The sequence below is a fragment of the Schistocerca nitens genome, chromosome 4 (assembly GCF_023898315.1).
Source record: "Schistocerca nitens isolate TAMUIC-IGC-003100 chromosome 4, iqSchNite1.1, whole genome shotgun sequence".
Classification (NCBI taxonomy): Eukaryota; Metazoa; Arthropoda; class Insecta; order Orthoptera; family Acrididae; genus Schistocerca; species Schistocerca nitens.
In genome coordinates this window covers 515,482,401-515,505,747 of record NC_064617.1, presented here as the reverse complement: position 1 = coordinate 515,505,747, position 23,347 = coordinate 515,482,401, and the positions used below count along the sequence as shown (strand labels likewise).

At 47.6% G+C, this 23,347-nt stretch overlaps 1 protein-coding gene across 4 annotated transcripts in view; it reads left to right on the top strand.

Annotated features, from left to right (window-relative positions):
• LOC126251442 (ubiquitin-conjugating enzyme E2 W) overlaps positions 1–23,347 on the top strand; it is an 85,928-nt gene that overhangs the window by 3,050 nt on the left and 59,531 nt on the right. For all 4 annotated transcript variants that reach the window (XR_007545736.1, XM_049951868.1, XM_049951869.1 and 1 more), the window contains exon 2: positions 6,580–6,671. Coding sequence is in view for 3 of the 4 variants with exons in the window: in XM_049951868.1 (XP_049807825.1) it covers positions 6,580–6,671 (92 nt within the window). In the remaining variant the exon portion in view is untranslated. The remainder of the gene's footprint in view (positions 1–6,579; positions 6,672–23,347) is intronic.

Below are 23,347 nucleotides of genomic sequence, written 5' to 3'. Positions count from 1 at the left end.
ATCCTGGCACTGCTGACCCCCCCCACCCCCACCCAAAAAAAAAAAAAAAAAAAAAAAAAAAAAAAAAACCACCCAACCAACTTTGGAGCACACCACTCATCTCCCTACCCTACCCTATGGCTCCTGCCCCTGTGACTGTACCCACTGCAAGACTTGCCCAATGCCCCCTCCTACCACCACCTATACCAGCCCTGAAAATGGCAAAACCTATACAACCAGAGGGACAGCCACCTGCAGAATGACTATACCAGCTGTTATGTAAACACTGTTCAGTCTTTTACATTGGCATGACTACAATCAAATTATTAATTAGGATGAATGGTCACAGGCAGAGGGTGTATACTGGCAATACACAATATCCTGTTGCAGAGCATGCTCTATAACATGGTAATTGTGATCTTGGTGGCTGTTTCACCACATGTGCCACCTGTATTCTTCCCCCAGGCACCAGTTTCTCAGAACTCCTCAGGTGGAACTAGCGCTACATGACCTTGGTTCTCACCCCTCTCGTGGCCTTAATTTACATTAATTTCTCCCAGCTCAGAATTTCTTCACAGTAACTACTCTTTTCTTCACTAGTTGTCTACATCTGTCATTGACTTACCCATCTATCTTTCACCCCCCCACCCCCACCCCCCGTTACTTACAATTCACTTAGCTTTTCACTCTTACTAACTCATGCATGATGTTTCAGCAGTAATCTCTGTGTTGTATATTATTCTGTCTTCACCTTTAAGCTCTCAGGTTTTCAAATATTGTCTGATGCAGTCTCCAATGATCAGTCTTTCCTTCTTGTCCCGTCCGGTAAGTCTCTCCTGACCCATGGTTCTGAATAACTCTCCTGAAATATACTCCTTTTCCTAGATGTCTCCAGTTCTTTTCCTTCACCCCTCTTCATTCCCCTTCAACCCTTTTGCCTGAAGAAGGAGTCACAGGCTCCAAAAGCCAGCCTAATTATAACTTGCTTTTATGTGTGCGTTCTGCCGGCACTTGGTGAGTAGAATTTCTTATCTATCCAATTAAATTATTTCACCCTCATATCTCGAGTATTCATAGACAGGTCATAGCAGAAGTAAAATCAGCCACATCCAAGAATACTGACACATTAGTTCTTCATTTCGACTTTGCTGAGAACTGGTCAGTTGCTTTGCAGAGTGAAATTCAAAGTCACCACTGGCACACATCACACACATCAGTATTCTCATGGGATGCTCATTTCCTTGAAATACCGCACTGTTTTGCTATTGTCAGTGACGATCTCATTCGTGACAGTCCACATGCATGCTACGCTGTCAGCATGATGATTGATGACACAGAATCTAGAGACCATGCATTTTGTAAACGTGTATGTGTCTGATGGTGTAGCATCTCATTTTAAAAACTGCTTTCAGCCTTATGAGCTTGGTGAAGACTGTAGTACTGGAATAAAGACACAAAAAAAAAAAAAAAAAATCGATATTTTCAGCAATTGGCCATGGAAAAAGTGCATGTGAAGGGGCAGGAGATCTCTGTAGATATCTTGCAACAAGATTTAATCTCCAGCAAGAAACTGTTGAACTGAGAGATGCTACTGGATTTGTACACACCACATCAACATTAGTAACAAACATGAAACTCTTAATTCTAAATGAAAGTACATTAAGGGACTTCTGCTTTAAAAAAGAGAAAAGAGTGGTCTGCTATGAAACCTGTGGTAGGAATTCAATCAAGACACTACTGGGTTGCATACCAGAATATCACATACACTGCAAGACCTGTTCTCCATTAAACGCAACCTGTTACTGTGTGTGAAAGGCAGAGACCGCACTCTACATTAAAAGACTTTGCAGTGAGCCAAATCATTTCTCGTGTGTATGACAATCAGTGGTGATTGGGACAGACAATAAGTCTCTCTCATGAGCTGCTCCTTTGACACCTCCTGGTCCTGCTATTGCTTTCAAATGGCTGTCACCAAATGAACTCTTCTCAACAGTGCAGTGTTGATTGTTACATTGTAGGGAATTTTAATTCATGGAAAGTCATGAAGAAGTGAAATCATGACAGAGGACAATAATAATTCGTGAACAATATCGTAAAAAGAAAGGTGGCTATAAATATTCTATATCTCATTTTTGTTATAAAATGCTTTCGAACAAAATTGTGAATGGTTTTCTCACTCCTTTTTAATGTTGTAAAGTAATTATTTTGATTCATAAATACCAGTTTTACATGACATTTACTTAAAATTGAGTGGTCAGTTTAAATATTTAAATGTCCATGATTTTTTTGGCCTTGAGAGTAGAGCTAGGTATACCTAAAAAATTTCTAACGTTTTGTACTCTGATTGTACATTTACCATGAAACTTTTGAGCATTTAGGATGGGGGCTTTGGAGAAAATAATTTCTAAATAGCCAAAAAATATCACATTCTTTCATCTTTATGTTCAGATATTTTGACAGTTCAAGAATTTCATGCATTAATGTCATAGCTGACAGCAGTCCTTCCATTTTATCATTTCTCATGACAGTTAACATCTTGTGACTATCCATATTTTCAAACTATGATTTTGAATTTTCCAAAAGGTTACAAATTTTCAAAGTTTATTTTTCCAAAAAATGAAAAAGAGCTCAGAAGTGTGTATATATTAATCACGTCTCACAGTATTGGGAACAAAGTATTAATTGAAAATAAATTCAGGTATCTATCACTTTTGGTTTCTTTATTACAGTTTTTCAATTTTCTCTTTCGTTACAACATTTTCACAAATACCCTCATTTAGAGAGGTTTGTAGCATTTCAACAAATCGTCAGAAAACCAAAATATTTTACTTTTCAAGAGGTGTCATGTGGAACTTTTTCCTGCAAACTTTGAGATAGTGATGTGACACATTCACTGTTGACCAGTACGATTTGAGATGAAATCGCTAACGAGTTCATTGAATCGTCTCTCACAAGTATTATTATGGACATCCCCACGAAGGGTCACTAGCCCACAACTTCATTTAGATTTATCCTTCAGGCCAAAAGACCCATTTATTTTATGATTACTATTCAGTGATGAACTAATTCCAGAGTTTAGAAATCATTTACAATGATCAGTCATGTATTAAGGGCCAAACGGTCTGTACCTACATGCACATGTGGTAGTGAACAACAGTCGAGTGTTTAGAGTCTTCCTGTCCTGCGTACACAAGTCTTTCTTATTTACAGCAAGTCTCTGAGCAGTTTACAAGATTTAACTTACAGTTGTCCCCAACAGCCACTGGATCATGGTTTGTTTCCAAGCTTTAAAACACGGGAAAGTAGATCATAATTCTACAGATGTGTAGCCATGTCAGAATTGCAGGAAACAAACTCACACATATCATTTAGTTAAAGAGGCTACCAAAAAGGATGTGCTAGAATTAAAGGTACTGGACCCTGACTTGTGGAGGAACCTTTACCAAAACTTTTCCAGTGTCATTGAATAGGAAGTGGTATGGTGTAGCTACTACTTATAAACTGCACATCATAAAATACAGTAATGCCTGTCTTATGTGGTACACAGAAGTGTGAATTTTGCCATAAGATAAATAAGATTTTCCTGACCAGGTTCATAGTCAGGGGTCATTATCTGCTGTGCATTGGATATCATTGTACAGAACATGTATTATAATTGTGGAACATGCTTTATGTTCATGTATTATGACTTTTTGGAGAACAAAAATATTGTCTGTAAAAATCAACATGCATTTTGCAAACAAGATGTTGTGAAACTCAGCTCACTTGTTTCATCCATGAGATCCAGAGGATCATAAATATTGGTGTTCAGGTTGATGCAAACATTGGCCTTCAGGTTGATGCCATGTTTCTCGACTTCAGAAAGGCACTTGCTACGCTCCCACACAGTCATTTAATGAAAAAAATACAAGCTCACTGAATAGTGAACCATAATTATGACTGAATTCAGGACTTCACTGCAGAAAGAACTCAACTTGCCACTCAACAGAACAAAATTGACAAATACAGAGGTAATTTCAATAGTACCCCAGGGAAGGATTGTAGGACTATTACTATTGACAATATACAGGGTGTACATAAAGTCCAGGAGCACTTTCAATTATTTATTGCACAAGAAATAAACATTGTACAGGTGTAATACATGTTGCATTTCGAAGAGAAACTCTGAAAGTGTTTTTACAAACATTTGTTATGTGAACTGTGAGTGACCCAGCAGATATCAGTATGATAATCGAATTCTTGCCATACCTGTCCCAGCATGGTATCATTGACTGTGGCAGTCGCTTCCCATATTCTCTCCCGGAGCTCTGCTACATCACATGGTAGAGGTGATACATACAGCAGCTCTTTAATTTGTCCCCACAGAAAAAAGTCACACGGAGTGAGATCTGGTGATCAGGGAGGAAATTTCGTGAAACAGCTGTCCCCTTCTGTAGCACGGCCGATCCATTGATGCGGCAGCTCCGTGTTCAGGTACCCACGAACTTCACAATGATAATGGGGTGGAGTCCCATCCTGCTGAAAGATGAAGTCGCAGGACTTAACACACTGTCATTGGAGGCATTTAAAGTTCATGGGATGTATGACGCACCAGTTTCTGTGGACTCCTTATGAATGTCTCTTGTATGCACTCCACATTCACTTCAGTGACACTGGGACATCCACTTCTCTTTGCTGGGCACAAGCAACCCATCGTAACAAAATTGTTGTGACAATGGTAAATGGCCTTCCTTGATGATGGCTTCTTAATATACTTGGTTTAAACATCCATTGAACAGCTGTATGCACACTTGTTTTTGTCAAACTCCAACACACAGAAAACTCGCTCCGCACCTGATTCTGCGATGTTTGCGACTGGCACTAACTATCAACAAATTACCAAACTACGCTGTGGCAGTATACATGGAAAAAAAAATCTTTCAGGTTTTCTCTTCAAAATGACATGTGTATGATATCTGAACAATGTTTGGTTCTTGTGCAATAAATGATTGAAAGTGTTCCCAGACTTTATGTACACCCTGTATATGTTGCCTAATGTAGTGAATAATATCAGAAGCTCTATGAGGCTTTTTGCAGATGATGCTATTGTCTTTAAGAAGGTAGCAACACCAGAAGACTATAGCAAACTGAAAGAGCTGCAGAGAATTTTTGATTGTTGTAGGAATTGGCAGTTGAGTCTCAACAACATATTAAACACAAATAGGTGAAGAAATACATTACCTTATTGGCAACAAATCACTAAAATTAGTAACTACCATAAAATACTGTCCAGAGTGAACTGAAGTGGAATGACCACATAAAACAGGTAGTCAGAAAACATGCCAGACTAAGATTTGTAGCAATAATCTTCATCAAATAGAACATGTGTTCAACCACTCTTATGTATTGCTCATCAGTCTGGGGCTCTTCACGGGTTGGATCAATAGAGATAGACAACATCCAATGAAGACTAGAACATTATGTCACTGAATCGTGTAGTAGTTGCAAGAATGTTGTGGAAATGTTCAACAAACTCCAGTGGGAGACTCTACAGGAGGGGAATTGTGCTTCTCAGAGAGTCTTCCTATTGAAATTCATAGAAAGCATGTTTTGAGAAAAGTTAGGCCGTCATATTACTTCCTTGCAAAATGACCACAATATGAAACATGAGAAATTATAACTAATACTGATGTTTACTGACAATAAATCTTCCTGCATGCCATTCATAACAGGAACACGGTAAGGAAAGAACAGATAGTGGTGCTAGAAATACCCTCCACCAACACCTTAAGGTGGCTTGCAGAGTATATATTTATGTAGAATAGTCTGCATACTACAGAATAGTCAGAGTCTCAATGCAATATTTGTGATGCTACAAGCTTGATCTACTTGTTTGTCATATCACTTATCAGACATTTCACTTTTTGTCACTTGACTGCTAGTATGAACAGAAATATATTGGCAAAAATGTCTCATTAATAGACACTCCATTCCATGTTTTGAAGTGTGGAAGCTCTTAGTTCAGATCTATGTTGTGTCATAAAATATGCTTTTCGCAGCAGTGATTTGTCCAAATTTTTCAAATTTCAGTCATTTAGTTGTGATTCCATTGGTCGTATGTGGCAACTATTCCATGTTCTCCTATAGGTGCTACAGTTTTCTATTCATCAACAAAATTTTAAAATTCTATCAAGCTGGCACCCATGATGTTAAACGTAGACAGCCAAGCAAAATGAGGATTATAGTGAAGAATTTAGAGGTATTAAATGAAACATGCAGATGACAAGAATGTTGTTTGTTTGCAGCAACACAGGAAGTAGTCATATTCCACAAAGGTCTTCCCTGCCATATTTATATGGGAAGTAGTGATTAGCAGGCACATGGAAGTCTTCATAGAGGCAGAAGTCTGGTGGATAAGAGATTTGACTTTCACATGCATCTTTTGGGCCAGGCTTTCTCAAATTGGGGAAGCCATGTAAAACAATTTTTAATAGTTAGAGCCATTTTTCTGTTTTTATATTATTTATACTTTATGAGTGATGATTAATTTCTTAACTTTCATCATGTGTCTTAAGAACTGTTAAGAAAATATCTAAAGTTGACTCCCATCTTCTGTTTCAGAGACGCCTTCAGAAAGAACTTATGTCACTTATGAAAGAGCCCCCTCCAGGAGTTACTGTAGATGCTGAAGGAGCAGGACAGAACCTCAATCAGTAAGTTCAAATGTATTAAAAAACAAAACAAAAATACACTTCATGAGGAGTTATTACAACAACCCGGTACTTCTCTTCAAGAGATGCAATTCCAAGAACTTCCAGTAGCCACTTTTAAAAGTAGAAAAAACTGTTCCCAGTTGCCAGGTAATCACATTCCTTTCTCTTCCGTCATGAGATCTGTATTCTCAACTTCTCATCTTTGTGCAAATTGCAAGTTTTTTATATTAATGAAATGTTTAAATAATCTACACACTGCTGATTTAAAACTCTCACCTCATATATTGTGATATTATCCTTTCTAACATAAAAAATCACTTCGTTTCATCTCGTCTGCTCATCAGTATGGTGGAAAATGACCACTTATTTTTTCTCTGTGAGCTGCCACCATACTCTCCCCTCCCCTCCCCTCACGGCTCTTTGGTGAGTGTGTGCTTGGCTACCATGGTGCCCCAGCCTTTGCAGCACTGCATCCTCTTTCTTTGCTGCAAACCTACACTTAGACCATCACTTACCAGCTCTGACTTTCAATCAGATGGTCCTTTTGGTGCAGACCCATCGTGGACTTTGTTCATGATTTTGGTCTCGATTTCCAGTTTTGCTCTTGGTGTTATCTTCACCTTCCATTACCCATTATATTGTGCCCATTATTGGGTTTCACCTGCCATCTTTTCCACATTTTACATTTGTGTGTTGTGCAGTGAAGGTTGCCCACTGTGGTGTGTGTTGTCTCTATGCCCTTCCACCCTGGCATCCTTCCTTCTGGTTGTCGTGCACCCAAATCCTGGCATGGTAGCCATCTCATTGTGTGATTGGGAGGGGAGGGTTGTCAAGAACCTGCACGATGGTAGCCTCCTGACGTGCAGGGCTCATACTGTAGGTGCCTGCACTGTACTCCCCCCATGTATGCCATGAAGTATGTGCCCATCATGACAGGGGCACGCGGAATCCCGGCAGTGGATTACTGGCCAAGTAGCCATTGCTGTGGCTGGGTGGCACCCTTGGGGAGTGCCCCCGTTCAGAGTGGGTGACACCATGGCAGATAGTTCGCACATGAAGCGACTTAAACTTTCTCCTGCTGGTTGTCACATTTCCCCAGCATTGTCTTCGCATGGAAATGCCTCGTATGATGCAACGAAGTACGATCCCAATGTGTTCCCTTCCCTGGCAACACTGTGGGAGGAATACAGGACTAGATGACAAGGGACAAAATCCTCCCCCCAATACCACATTTGTACCAGGACTGACGAGGACACCTTTTTGGCAATAAAATCTTTACTTTTTGTTTAGGGCAAATAATGGGAAGTAGCAGCTACCTCAAAGATAACTGGTGGTTCCCTCCTGATTAAAATGTTGTCATATGCCCAGTCACAGGCACTGCTCTCTTGTGAAAAGTTGGGTAACATTCCTGTGACTGTCACTCCCCACAAGTGTCTCAATATGGCCCAGGGCATCGTCTTTCACTGTGATCTTTGGAAATATGACAATTAGCTGTGGGCCAGCTTAGAGAGCTAGGGTGTGCTCTTCATTTGTCGTGTCCATTGGGGACCAAGAGAAAACAGAGATGGTACTGGGGCCTTCATCTTGGCATTTGAGGGTGATCAGTTGCCTGAGAAGGTCCAGGTGATGGCCTACCAGTGTGACGTGAAACCCTATCTTCCTCCTCCTATGAAACACTTTGGATGTACAAACTTCTGACTTATGTCTTCCTGTTGTGCCAGCAATCCTGTCTGCAGGGATTGTGGACGTCTTCTGCATTTGAACATTCCATATGCCCCTCCCCCACCTGTGTAAACCTCAGTAAGCTCCACTCTCTCTGTTCACCAGAATGCTCCATCTTTAAATGTAAAAAGAAAATCCAAGAGTATAAGACTCTGGACAAGCTCACATATCAAGAGGCCAGAAAAAAGTAGGAGTGTCTTAATCCCAAACAAATGACTCAGTCGTATGCTATAGCTTTTTACAGTGCTTTCATCTGTTGCCCCTCTTACAGTGAGCCCTCAAAGCTGCCCGCTAATATCAGCCCCGCAGGTGGCTGAAGGCCCCTCTGGTGCTTAAACTGCACTCACTTTAGGAGCATTGACTCCCCACCTGCCGGGGATTCTGGTCCCCATCCCCTAGCTGGAGGTGCGTCATCCTCCTCAGGCTTCTCTAGCTAAGAAGAGATCCAGAGGGCCTCTACCTTCCATGGTTTATACTGCTCTATAGCCAGACAGGAGCCAGTGACTGAAGGAACCACAGGCTGCTGGCTGTGGACTTCTCATTCTTCCTCGGTCCCTGAAAGGAATTCAAGGAAACCTTCTCAGTCCTCATCTTATGAGGAGAAGGAAGAGGACAAGAATGACAAGAAGTAGTCCTCTGAGATGAAGGAAACTCTGGTGGCCCCATGACCCTGTGCCTAATGTGGCAATCCCAGTGGCCCCTGAGGCACCAGATCTCCCCAGGCGGTGTGCTGCAGAATCTGTGTCAGTGGGATCCCCTGATGTCTTAACAGGTGGTAGCACATGACCCTGGGTCATGCTCGCCCCCCCCCCCCCCCCCCCCCGCCTCCCCTCCATGGTCGCTTCATGCTCCTACAGTAAACAGACAGTGGAACTACAAAAGATTTTTTCCACCAACTGGTTGAGCTATGGCAGCTTTTAAGCACTTACACTGTATTCTGTATCGCCATCCAGCAACTCTGACCCCTGCCCTTCATGGCCACTGAGATTATTTTAAGAATCATACCGACTGTGAGAGGGTATCAGGTGGAGTTTTCATGTACGAGGTGTGTTTAAAAAGAAACTGAACTTTTGCTGTATTAGCTTTATTGCTTATTAACATTTTAAGCACTGTCCCTTTCAAAATAGTCCCCTCTACTGACAGTATACCATTCCCATTGTGTCTTCCAGGTTTGGAATGCCTCCTGGACCACCTTTTGTGGGATAGTGCACAGGTTTTTCATCACACCCACGTCTCTACGCCTGTTATGATGTTCTCAAGAAAGTTTTCACTGTCGTTAACAGTGGCAAGCAGTTCCTCGCACATTTCAGCATAGATGTGTTTCTGATCTTGTCAACAAACGTGGTATGAATTTTGCACTGACATGATGCATCTACAGTTTTTCACTCAAAACTTGGTGGCATAATCCTTCACTGAAGCCGCCCTCTTCAGCAACTTCCCAAATTGTTAAATGATGATTTCCGTGAATCACAGCACAAATGCTATCCACATAGCCGTGACCTGTTGATGTGGAAGGGCGTCCAGACTTGGAATTGTCACAGACCGACATTCTGCCCTATTGAAAATGTTTAAACTGCTTGTAGCACTACATGCAACTCGCACAGCCCTCCCTGTACACTTGGCTAAGCATTTGAAATGTCTCTGTGAAAGTTTTGCCAAGTTTGTAGCAAAACTTCACACATACACATTGTTCTTCAAGCTCCTTCATTGCACTAATCCGACGAGCAGGCTGTACACTTACTTACTTCAGCGACTAATTGTCCAAGTGATATGAGGCAAATTGCAGTTAGCTGTCTAAACCTGCTGCTAGGTGGTCTCAGTATCCACAGTGCGCTCTCTGATGGTTGGTGGGCTATTTCAAAAGTTCGATTTCTTTTTGAACACACCTCGTATCTGCTGGATCCTATATACAGTGACCTTGTGCTTCTAGATACACCTTTGGAGGCTGTGGCTGTTTGGGTAAGGACACATCAGGATTTTACCATTGTAATGTTTATCTCCCTCTGATGCTGTCATGTCCCAGGACGTACGGTCTGCATTACTCTCTCAGCTCACCCCACCGTTCCTAGTGTTGGGCGACTTCAAAGCCCGTAACACTTTGTTTGGTGCTACAGTGATCACTTGGTGTGGTAAAGACATAGAATCTTTACTGGTATTGCTTGATCTTTGCCTCTTGAACTCTGGTTCCAACATGCACTTCAGTGTGGCCCACAGAATTTATTCGGCGGCCATTGACTTTTCCTTTTTCAGCCCTCGTATTCTACCATCTATCCACTGTAAGGTCCATGACGACCTATGTGGCAGTGACCACTAAACAATCTTGTGCCTCCCTCAGCATTGCAACCCTGGATGCCTAAACATATGTGTTCTCTGTAATGCTGATGGGGATGTATTCATCACCGCTGTCGTCCTTAGCTCCCCACCACAAGGCAGTATCAATGCAGCTGTTCAGCATACAACAGCAGCTGTTCTTTTGGCAGCCAACCAAGCCATCCCCTCTTCCTAGGAATCCCACTATTGGAAGATGGTGCCCTGGTGGATCTCACAGATTGCTGTGGCCATTAGAGATTGTAGGCAGGCTCTCAAACTCCATGAGAGGCACCCTTTACCGGAGCACCTCATTACTTTTAAACGGCTCTGTGCCCATGTCTGCTACCTCACAAAACAACAAAAGCAAGAATCCTGTGAATGGTATGTTTCCATCATTGGATCATAGGTATGGGCAAAGATCAGACACCTTTACGGCTTCCAGTCCCCTGCAGGTCTATCAAGTACTTTAGAGGTGCTGTTTATACTGATCCTGACATATTGCCGAACGTTTTGCTGAGCATTATGCTCGCGCATCTGCATCTGAAAACTATGACCCCACCTTTCGGCTCATGACACTGAGTCTGGAGCGAATGTGCTTTTCTCTTACTACCTGTCACATGGAGCCATATAATGCTCCATTCTTTGAGTAGGAACTCTCCAGTGCCCTAGCCCAGTGCCCTGATGCAGCCCTAGGGCCAGATTACATCCAAATCCAAATGTTGAAACATCTCTTAGTGGATTGTCAGTGTCACATCCTTGCCCTCTTTAAACGGATCTGGAATGAGGTCGAGTTCCCATCTCAGTGGTGAGAAAGTGGATAGTTTCGGTACAGAAACCGGGTAAGAACCCCCTAGACATAGATAGTTATCACCCAGTCAGCCTTACCGACATTCTCTGTAAGCTGCATGGTGAGCAAGCAGCTGTGTTGGCTCTTTGAGTCTCGGTGCCTTTTGGCGGCATCTCAGGGCGGTTTCGGCAAAGGCCACTCCACTGCTGATAATTTGATTCAGCTGGAGTCAACCAGCCGGACGGCCTTTGCACTTCATCAGCACCTCATCACTATCTCTCCTTTTTTTTTTTTTTTTTTTTTTTTTACCTACAGAAGGCTCATCACACGACATCCTTACTATGTTAACATGAGTGTGGTCTCCGGGGCCCACCCCCTTTTTTTTTTTTCCTCCAAGAACTTCCCATGTTCAAGTGGGTGCTTTACTCAGTACCCCCAACATCCTAGAGAACGGGCTCCTGCATTTCTCTGGGCTGAGCGGCCCCCCTCCTTCTGGTCATCAGTGGTTTAGTGGCAGCTGTGGGGTCTTCGGTATTGCCCCCTTACAGGCCAAAGACTTTTGCTTTTATTGTTACTCCTCTAACATGGGTGATGCTGAGCAGTGTCCACAGGGCGCAATACAAAAGGTGCGGTCATATGCTGTCACCCATGGCTTTCAGTTTCAGCTGCCAAGACTCGTATCGTGCTGTTTGGTCGCCATCATACTGCCCACCCACACCCAGAGTTTACCTAAATTATCAATTTTTTGTAGCTAAGACGCACCACTCTTTGCAGCTGGTCTTTGATTCCTGGCTGATGTGGCTTCCCCACCTTCGCCAACTTAAGTGAAAGTGCTGGCGACACCTCAAGACACTTTGCTGCCTCAATAACACTAGCTGGGGTGCAGATCGCTCTACCATTTTGTGGCTCCTATAAAACCCTGTTTCTGTCCCGTATTGATTATAAGAGTCTTGCCTATTGTTGAGCATCACCCTCATTATTGCGGGTACTGGACCCCATTCATCATTTTGAGGTCGGTCTTTCGACAGGAGCCTTCTGAACTAGCCTTGAGAACAGCCTATCAGTAGAGTCCCTCCATTACCTGTCAAGTGCCAGTAACAGCAGCTGAATTATGCTACATGTATTTTCTGTATCTCTGAACATCCCAACTACCATGTCTTTTTTCCTAGAAGGAAGCTCCACCTCCCATAACAGCGACCCAGAATTGGGTTTACAATCTCTCAACACCTCCATTGTGTCTGTTCGGAACAGCAACTTACTCAGCTGTTGCCCCTGGTCAGTGAGCAATCGCATCTGCCCCCATGGCTTGTGCCCCAACCTCGGATTTGTCTCAAAGTTTCATTTGGGCCAAAAGATTCATAGAACTTAAAATTTTTCCCTGCCTATTCTTGCCTGCCCTTGAAATGTATCCAGATGGGAAGTGGTATTCACAGATGGTTCAACAGTCACTGGATGAACAGTCATTGCATACACACATGCATGGTGCAGTGAACTTCACTCTCAGCCAAATGGCCATAGTGTCTTCACTGCTAAATGGATGACTAGTCCTTAGCCATGTTCAGTCTTGCATTTACAAGAGTATCCTAATCCATAGTGACTTCCTCAGCGGACTTCATACTATGGACCAGTGCTACCCTAATCACCCACTGGTTACTGTTATCCAGGATTTTGTCTCTGACCTCCATCAAACTGTATAGACAGTCATTTTCATTTGCACCCCCGGTCATGTTATGACTTTGGGAAATGAATGAGCTGACCAGTTGGGCAAGCTGGCCACAAGGATGTCAATTCTGGAAAACGGGGTCTCACAACTGACCTTCGTTTTATATGCCAATGATTGCTGAAAGACGGAAGTTCAGAATGGGCTGCCCCGATTTCCCCAAACAAACTGAAAACAATTTATGAGACCATGACCCCCTGAAATCTTTCCCCGTGTGCTTATCGAAAGAAATTCTCCATCCTCTGTTGACTTCGCACGAGCCCTCCTTGGCTGACCCATGGTTGATTTGATGCAGCATCTTAATCTTCCTGATGGGCTATTAATACTTAATCTGGTGTTACATTTTGCTTGCAAAGGTAGTTTCTATTCCTCCATGTCAGGTAGGGCTTTTTGGCTGCATTGATTACCTGAGGGGTTGGTGGGGCACTCCAGTCTCCTCCCTCCCCCTCCCCCCCTGCCCCAGGTGTTTCTTGTCAGCCTTGATCAGTGGGCCACCCTGACCTATACCCTTCTCATCTTTTTATTCTCTTTAGTCGTTTTTATGTCTTGATTTTAATGCCAGGTCTTGACCGATTTTGTCTGTGCTGTATTTTTTCTAACCTTTTATCTCTGTCATTTTTGTGTTAGTTACACTTAGCCTTTCCGGAATTTGCCTTTCACTTCCTTACTTTGATGGTCACACTTGCTTTCTCACATAGTGGTTCATCGGACTGACGACGTTGCAGTATAGTCCATTTCACTCCAAACTGACCAACCAACAATCTCTCTCTCTACCTCCCCCCCCCCCGCCGCTCTCTCCCTCTCCCCCCCTCCGCGGCTCTCTCCCTCTCCCCCCTCCGCGGCTCTCTCCCTCTCCCCCCCTCCGCCGCTCTCTCCCTCTCCCCCTCTCCCCCCCTCCCCCCCCGCCGCTCTCTCCCTCTCCCCCCCTCCGCCGCTCTCTCCCTCTCCCCCCTCCGCCGCTCTCTCCCTCTCCCCCCTCCGCCGCTCTCTCCCTCTCCCCCCGCCACTCTCTCCCTCTCCCCCCCCACCGCACTCCCCCCCGCCACTCTCTCCCCTCCCCCCCAGGCCGCGCTCTCCCCCCACCGTGGCTCTCTCCCTCTCTCCGCCCCCACCGCAGCTCGCTCCCTCTCCCCCCGCCGCCGCTCTCACCCTCTCCCCCTCCCCCCCGCCACCGCTCTCACCCTCTCCCCCTCCCCCCCGCCGCCGCACTCTCCCTCCCCCTCCCCCCCGCCGCTCTCTTCCTCTCCCCCCCGCCGCCGCTCTCTTCCTCTCCCCCCCGCCGCCGCTCTCTTCCTCTCCCCCCCGCCGCCGCTCTCTTCCTCTCCCCCCCGCCGCCGCTCTCTCCCCCCCGCCGCCGCGCTCTCACTCTCCCCCCCCGCCGCCGCCGCGCTCTCACTCTCCCCCTCCCTACCCCTCGTGCACCCCCTACACCCTCTCCCTCGCTCACACCTACTCCCTCCCCCTCGATCTACCCCTTCTCTCTCGCTCACCCCCCTACCCCCTCTCGCTCGCTCAGCCCCTACCCCCTCCCACTCACACAACCCTCTCCCACTCACACAACCCCCTACCCCCTCCCACTCACACAACCCCCTACCCCCTCCCACTCACACAACCCACTACCTTCTCCCACTTGGTCACCCCTACCCCCCTCTTCCCGCCTCCCCCCCTCTTCCCGCCTCCCCCCCTCTTCCCGCCTCCCCCCCTCTTCCCGCCTCCCCCCCTCTTCCCGCCTCCCCCCCTCTTCCCGCCTCCCCCCCTCTTCCCGCCTCCCCCCCTCTTCCCGCCTCCCCCCCTCTTCCCGCCTCCCCCCCTCTTCCCGCCTCCCCCCCTCTTCCCGCCTCCCCCCTCTTCCCGCCTCCCCCTCTCTTCCCGCCTCCCCCTCTCTTCCCGCCTCCCCCTCTCTTCCCGCCTCCCCCTCTCTTCCCGCCTCCCCCTCTCTTCCCGCCTGCCCCTCTCTTCCCGCCTCCCCCCCTCTTCCCGCCTCCCCCTCTCTACCCACCCCCCTCTGCGCCCCATCCCTTTCACTGCTGCCCACCCCCCGTATGTGGGCCCCCGCCCCCAGGGGGTCCACAACTCTTTTGTGGATACGTGCGTGGCGAGCACAGGGCCTCGAGCCATTGCAGCCTTCTTCTCTCCAGGGCTGCATTTCCTTACCCTTCCCCTCCTTGCTCCTTTCCCCTCGCCCTCTCCTCTCCCTCTCTCTCTCTTAGTGTCCTTGCTTATGTTGGCCCCCGCTATCCTCCTGGTTCTGTTGGTTTTCCAATTCGGCTTTGTTGCATAATCATCTCCTCCTTTTGGCATTCCTTCATCCCCCTCTGGGGTTTGACCTCCATTACAAAATTTCTCCTCCGTAGTGTGAGCCATTTGGGGAAGAGCACCTTACCTAGTGTCTCCGACGTGCGCCCTCCTAGTACATTCCACCTTTTCTTTCACGTCGTTGTCTGATACTAGGGTGCATAGCCAGCACAGTAGCCAGCCCGTGTGGTGGGGTCGCTATGTACCCTTTTGTTTGAGCCCCCTGATACACGGGGATCACACTTCTGATACCTGAGCTGTGACCTCCTCATGCATGCATGCCTTGGAGTGGTTGCTCGTCATCCTGGATCATCGGAACTCCCGGCAATGGCCGCCGTGCCAGATGGCCCTTGCTGTGGCTGGGTGGCGCCCGTAAGGAGAGCCCCTGATCGGAGTGGGTGGTATCAGGGCGGACGCTATGCAAATGAAACGCATACGGGTCCAGAACTCTGGCCGTTCTTCTGCGGCCGTCTCTCTGCGTTGAACTGATTCCTCAAGTGCTGCTTCTCTTGCCCCTTCGGCCTTCCCTTCCATGGCTACCCCCTGGGAAGAGGGTCAGGCCCGTCGTCTAGGGGCAAAACCTTTCCCCCGTTATCTAGTTTGCACCAGGACTGATGGAGATACTTTCACCAATACCAAACCTTTATTCTTTGTGGAACACATTGAAGACAAGTTTGGCGAAGTGGACTCCCTGAGCAAGATGCGGTCGGGTTATTTGCTGATAAAAACTGCTTCAGCTGCCCAATCTGCGGCCCTTCGTGCCTGTACCCATCTTGGCACAATTCCTGTGTCCATTACCCCCCATCAGTCTCTAAATATGGTACAAGGTGTGATTTTTCACAGGAACCTCATCCTTCAAACTGATGAGGAACTTCGGGACAATCTCGGACGGCGGGGTGTTCACTTTGTTCGCCGTGTTCAGAAGGGTCCTAAAGACAATCGTATTGATACTGGTGCCTTTATCCTGGCCTTTGAAGGGGATACCCTCACTGAGAAAGTTAAGATTATGGTCTATCACTGTGATGTGAAGTAGTACATCCCACCTCCTATGAGGTGTTTTAAGAGCTTGCGTTTTGGACACATGTCTTCCCGCTGTTCACAGGCCCCTCTCTGTGGTGACTGTGGACGTCCACTCCATGAGGGGAGTCCCTGTGTTCCCCCTCCTGTGTGTGTAAATTGTCATGGTAGTCATTCTCCACATTCACCAGATTGCCCAGTATATAAGAAGGAAAAAAAGATACAGGAATATAAGTCCCTCGATCGTTTAACCTACACAGAGGCCCGTAAGAAATATACACGGCTTCACCCTGTGTCCATGACATCTAGTTACGCCTTGGTTACATCTACACCCCTTCCTCCCCCTTCCTTACCCCCATCCCGGACCCCTCTCCTCCCCCCCCTTACCCCCATCCCGGACCCCTCTCCTCCCCCCCCCTCCCCTGCGGCTTCCACACCTTCTCCTCTGGGCGCTGCTCCCCCTCCCCAGCCAGAGAAGTGTCCCACTCCTTCGGCGTCTGCCGGTCAAGGGCACCTCTTCCGGGATGCCCCTTCCCAGCACCTTCCAGGCCAAAGTTCTGCTGCCGCGCGATGACCGCGAGAGCCGTGGTCTGTCGGCCCCCAGGTCACCCTGTCTCTTTCTGTTCCTGATCTTGCTGCAGCTGGCTCCTTTATGCCACACAGCCCTCCTCAATCTCAGCCTGAAAAGAAGAAGAAACATAAGTCCCAGGACAAAGAGCCTCTGGTGTCACCGGAGGTCCCTTCCCCGACTTCACAACCGGATTCTGACCTGTCGTTCATGGATGTCGGCCCCTCCTTGTCGGTGACGGGTGGGGACCCGGCGGTATGACTGGATTTAGCGTGTTCAGCCCCCATTTAAACCATCGTTCTGTGGTTCTCCAATGGAATTGTAATGGATACTATCATCAACTTCCGAAATTGAAATCCCTTCTTTCGTCCTACTCTGCAGCTTGTGTGGTTCTCCAGGAATCTCATTTTACTGATGCTCACTCACCGACCCTACGTGGGTTCCGTGTTTTCTGTCGAAGTCGGGTCTGACCCCTGCGGGCTTCTGGTGGCGTTTGTACGTTGGTCCGTACAGACATTGCTAGCACGTGGATTCCTCTTCAAACTACATTGGAAGCGGTTGCTGTTAGTGTCCACTTAGACTCTGCGGTCGTAGTTTGCAATCTTTATCTCCCTCCTGACAGGACTCTTACACCTGCTGCCTTAACTGCCCTTCTTCAGCAACTTCCTCCTCCCTTCCTCCTCCTTGGGGATTTTAATGCTCATCATCCCTTGTGGGGCAGTGCCTTTCCATCTAGACGAGGTCTTCTTATAGACCAATTTATTGCAGACCACGACCTGTGCCCGTTGATTATCACGCTCCCTTCACGCTCCCCGATGGACAGGTTACCTCGTTGGTCTTTCCAACGCGCCGATTGGCCTCTATACACTGCACAGGCCGTGTTTTCTCCCTCTTTGTCGGGTTGTATTGATGACGTCCTACGTGACGTGTCTGACGCGATTGTTTGCGCTGCTAGCCTTGCTGTCCCGCGTTCGTCTGGACCATTTCGTCGCCGGCAAGTCCCATGGTGGAGTACGGCCATTGCCATTGCCATCCGTGATCACCGTCGAGCTTTGCAACACTTTAAGAGGTACCCATCCGTAGCCAGCCTTACTACCTTTAAATGCCTCTGCACTATAGCCCGTTATTTAATCAAACAGAGCAAGCGGATATGTTGGGAACGATTCGTTTCTTCCCTTGGTTCTACTGTCCCTCTGTCACGGGTATGGGCTACACTTCGCTCTCTCCAAGGTTGCCATCGGCAGTCCGCCCTCCCAGGCCTTCACGTCCCAGATGACATTTGTACGGACCCATTAGTTCTTGCAGAACATCTTGCGACCCATTTTGCAGTGGCATCAGCGTCAGCCTCCTATCCAGCTGCTTTCCTTCACCAAAAACAGCGGGCTGAAGCTTCCACCTTATGTTTCACCTGTGAGTCAGAATCTTAGAACGAACCTTTTACTGAATGGGAATTTCTTTCTGCTCTATCTTCTTCTCATGATACGGCCCCTGGCCCAGATTCCATTCATAACCAACTGCTTCAACATCTCAGTGCTCCACAACGGCAACATCTTCTTCGGGTGTTTAACCGTATCTGGCTCCAGGGTGACTTCCCTTCTCAGTGGAGGGATAGCATTGTGGTTCCTGTCCTTAAGCCTGGTAAGAACCCCCATCTGTTGACAGCTATCGGCCAATTAGTTTGACCAATGTTGTTTGTAAGTTACTTGAATGGATGGTAGCCCGTCGGCTCAATTGGGTCCTCGAATCTCGGGATGTATTGTCCCCTTACCAGTGTGGCTTTTGAGAGGGACAGTCTCCAATCGATCATTTACTTCGCTTGGAATCCGCAGTTCGGCAGGCTTTTTCCCAGCACCGCCATTTGGTTGCAGTGTTTTTTGACCTTCGCAAGGCCTATGTCACAGCCTGGCGCCATCACATCTTACTTACCCTTCATCAGTGGGGTCTTCAGGGCCCACTCCCCATTTTATCCGCCAGTTCCTGATCCATCGGTCATTCAGAGTTCGAGTTGGTACTGCTTTTAGTTCTCCACGGACCCAGGAGACGGGCATCCCACAGGGTTCTGTCTTGAGTGTACTTCTTTTCCTCATTGCTATCGATGGACTTGTGGCGTCTGTCGGTCCCTTGGTCGCCCCTGCCCTGTATGTGGATGATTTCTGCATTTGGGTTAGTTCCTCCTCGATGGCATCTGCAGAACGGCAGCTCCAGGTAGCTATACGGCGTGCCTCTGCATGGACCCTCTCACACAGGTTTCAATTCTCTCCTTTAAAATCGCGGGTGGTCCACTTCTGTAGCCGTACTACGATCCACCCTGATCCAGAGCTCTATCTTGCTGCACAATGATTGCCTGTGGTCCCACAGTTTCATTTCCTGGGTCTTCTTTTCGACAACAAGCTCACTTGGCTGCCCCATATCAGACTCCTGAAGGTAGGATGTTTCCGTAAACTCAATGTCCTTCGCTTCCTTGCCCACTCCTCTTGGGGTGCGGACCGTTCCCTCCTTCTCCGTCTTTATCGTGCTCTAGTTCTGTCTCGTTTGGACTATGGTTGTCAAGTTAATGGTTCAGCTGCTCCTTCCACACTGCACGTGCTGGATCCAGTCCACCATCGTGGTATCCGTTTGGCCACTGGTGCCTTCCCTACTAGCCCTGTTGATAGTCTCCTGGTTGAAGCTGGGATCCCCCCCCCCCCCCTTTCTGTTCGGCGGTCCCAGCTTGTGGTGTCTTATGCACTCACTATCCGTTCCTCTCCCACTCATCCTTCCTATTCTATCCTGTTCCCAGACCATGGACGTCGCCCACCCGACTCCCGCCCTCGGGCGGGTTTACCGCTTGGGCTCTGCCTTGCGTCTCTTTGCCGTGGTGTTCAGCTTCCTTCTTTGTCCTGTCTTCCTCGCTCCCTCCCCTCCACCCCTCCTTGGATAGTTCCTCGGCCTCGAATTCGGATGGATCTCCGCCGAGGTCCGAAAGATTCCATCCCCCCGGTGGTGTTCCGTTCCTTTTTCCGCCAAATTTTATGGGAGTTTCGGGATGCTGTTGTTTTTTACACTGATGGCTCTAAATCTGCTGATCATGTTGGGTATGCCTTCACGTCCTCTGTTGGAACGGAAAATCATCTGCTGCCACCTACATGTGGGGTGTTTACTGCGGAATTGGTGGCAATTTCCCAGGCCCTTACCTTTATTAAACAGTCCCAACACAACCGCGTTTTGTTATGTACGGGCTTGATGAGTGGCCTTCTTGCTATTGACCGGTGTTCTTCGCGCCATCCCTTGGTCTCTGCCATCCATGACCATCTTGCTGATATTCACCGTGCTGCTTGTTCCATTGACTTCCTTTGGGTCCCTGGCCATGTGGGTATCTCGGGTAATGAGCTTGCTGATCGTTTGGCTGGGGGAGCAGTCACTTACCCCCCATTTTCTGTAACCCCTCCTGCAGCGGATTTACGGCTTCACATCAAATCCCACTTCGCACGGTCATGGGCCAATTCTTGGGAGGCTACTGCCCTGTCTAATAAACTTCGAGCGATTAAGGTGACACAAGCCCCGTGGCGTTCTTCCTTTCCCCTCTCCTGAAAGGACTCGACCACACTGTGTCGTCTCTGCATTGGCCATACCAGGCTGACCCATGGTTTTCTTTTGCGTGATGAGCCACCCCCACTTTGTGGTTGTGGAGCCTTCCAGTCAGTAGCCCACATTTTGGTTGAATGCCCCCTTCTTTTGGCTCTGCGTGCTAAGTACAGACTCCCCCACACTTTACCTTTGATGTTGGCTGACGATTCCCGGATGGTCTCTCTGGTTCTTGGTTTCCTCCGGGAAAGTGGTTTTTATTCTCAGTTTTAAGGTTTTTAATCTCTCTCTGGTGTTGGGGCAGGGCGGTGAGTGTTTGGATGTCTCCCACTGTAAGCCGTGTTTGGAGATTACCGATTCACCTCCCTGGCCGAGATCCTCTTTTCTTCCCCTTTCACTCTGTTTTTACTTTTTTTTTATTATTTATTTATTTTTTAAGGACTGGTTAGTCTCCTTTTCCCATACGTATTTCTACATTCTAGCGGTTGCACCTTTTAAGTCACAGGTGGTCTTGCCTATGCTGCTTCAGCATAGTGTTGGGTTCGTTCTCTTGCCGACTTCCCTCATTTTGTTTTTACCAATGACAACATGACTGCCCTTTTACGTTTTTACCTTTTTCCGTTTTATTGTTCTGACTTTCCTCAGATGTCCCATTAGCGGAATGGAGCATATTTGAAACAAGGGACTGATGACCTTGCTGTTTGGTCCCTTAAACCTCAAACAACCAACCAACCAACCAACCAACCAACCGTATGTGCGCCCCTTGCGGGTCCAGGGGTTAGAATAGGCCCTAGGTATTCACGCCTGTGTAAGATGCGACTCTCACGTTTCACCGCTTGTGGTGGTGCCCTGTAGGGTTTGACCTCCATTTTCAAAATTTTCGTGAAGAATGAGCCAATTGGGGAAGGGTACCTTACATGGTGCATTGTGTCCATCATGTGCTGAGACCTGTTGCAAGGTAATGGACTTGTTTGCTTGGTTGCACCTAATACCCAGCATGGTAGCCAGCCCTTTATGGTTGGGCTGCCAAGTACCCTGTTGGTTGTAGCTACCTGACCACACAGGGATCGCTCTGGTGATGCCTGCACTGTTAACCCTCCACATATGTCAGGGCTAGATGCCCATCCCCCCTGGGGCATTGGGGCTCCCAGCAAAGGAGGGCCCCTGGTCGGAGTGGGTGGCATCAGGGTGGTTGAAGCGTAGTACATCATCTCTTGCTGGTGGTCAAGCACCAGCAGTCTCTAAGCATTCACGGGCTCAATTCAGTGCACAGAAGTACGATCCCAAATTGTTCCCCTCCCTGGCCATACCATGGGAGGAATGTCAGGCTAAGCATGGCAGCAGCTCTTATTGGCCCTGTACCTTGTATGTTTGAGAGCTGATGGGGAATCTTTTAAGATGATGAAGCCTCAGTTTTTTGTTGAGCATTTAGAGGACAAGTTTTGGGAGATGGAGGGCTTGTCCAAAATGAGATCTGGGTCAGTCTGGATCAAAACAGCATCCTCTGTCCAGTCACGGGTGTTACTCGCTTGTGACAAGCTGGTGGATGTTTCTGTAACCATCACACCCCATAAGAGCTTAAATACGGTCATATTTGTCTTTTGCAGTCCGACGATGAGCTGCGCCAATTTAGAACAGCGGGGTGCACATTTCGTTTGGCGTGTCCACTGGGGGTCGAAGGATAATCTGGTTACCACCAGTGCCTTCATCTTGTCCTTCGAGGGTGATACATTACCCAAGAAGGTCAACGTGATGGCCTGCTGCTATGATGTAAAACCCTATATCCCCCCACCAATGCAGTGTTTTAAATGTAGGAAGTTTGGTCATATGTCTTCCTGCTGTACTACCAGCTTCACATGTCGAGATTGTGACACCCATCGCATTCCAATTCTCCATGTGCCCCACCTCCCGTCTGTGTCAGCTGTGTAGAGCACCATTCGACTTGCTCGCCAGACTGCAAGATTCTCCAGAAATAAAGGAAAATCATGTAGTACAAGATCCTGGACCGACTGACCTATACTGAGGCTAAGAAGAAATTTGAACACCTACATCCTGTACGCATGACATCGTCTTATGCCGCCGCTACAACAGTTCTAGCCCCATCAGCTCTGCCAACCCTTGATGGGGGGGGGGGGGGCACTTCCCTCCCTGTTACTCCTGCGCCACCTATTTCAGGAGCAACACCCCTCCAACCATCGGGAATGTCCGTCCCAACTTCTAAGCTGGAGAAGTGTACATCTTCAGTTGCTCTCGCTAGGAATGGGTCTCTTGGGTAATTCCCTTCCCAGGTTTCTGCTAGTGGGAAAGATGACACCCTCCAGTCGCTGAAGAGCCCAAAAGCAGCTGGTCGCAGGGTTTCACACTCATCCTCAGTCCCGGAGACTGAATCAGTGAAGTCCTCCCAGCCAGGGAAACCCAAGGAGCAGCAAGAGAAATCCAAAAAGAAGGTCCCCAATACCAAGGGAATTGCCGTGGCTCCCACACCACCACTACCTCAAAGCTTTGCGCCTGCGGATGAGGTGGAGATTCTGGCGTCCACTGACGACCTAGATCTAGCCAGACCCTCAGACGAAATGGATATAGACTGCGCAGGCAAAACGTCGGTGGCAGCAGGTGACCCTGAGGCATAAACTGCCTCATTGAATGTTCCATGCCTTCCCAGTCTCACAATGATGCCATCCTCCAGTGGAATT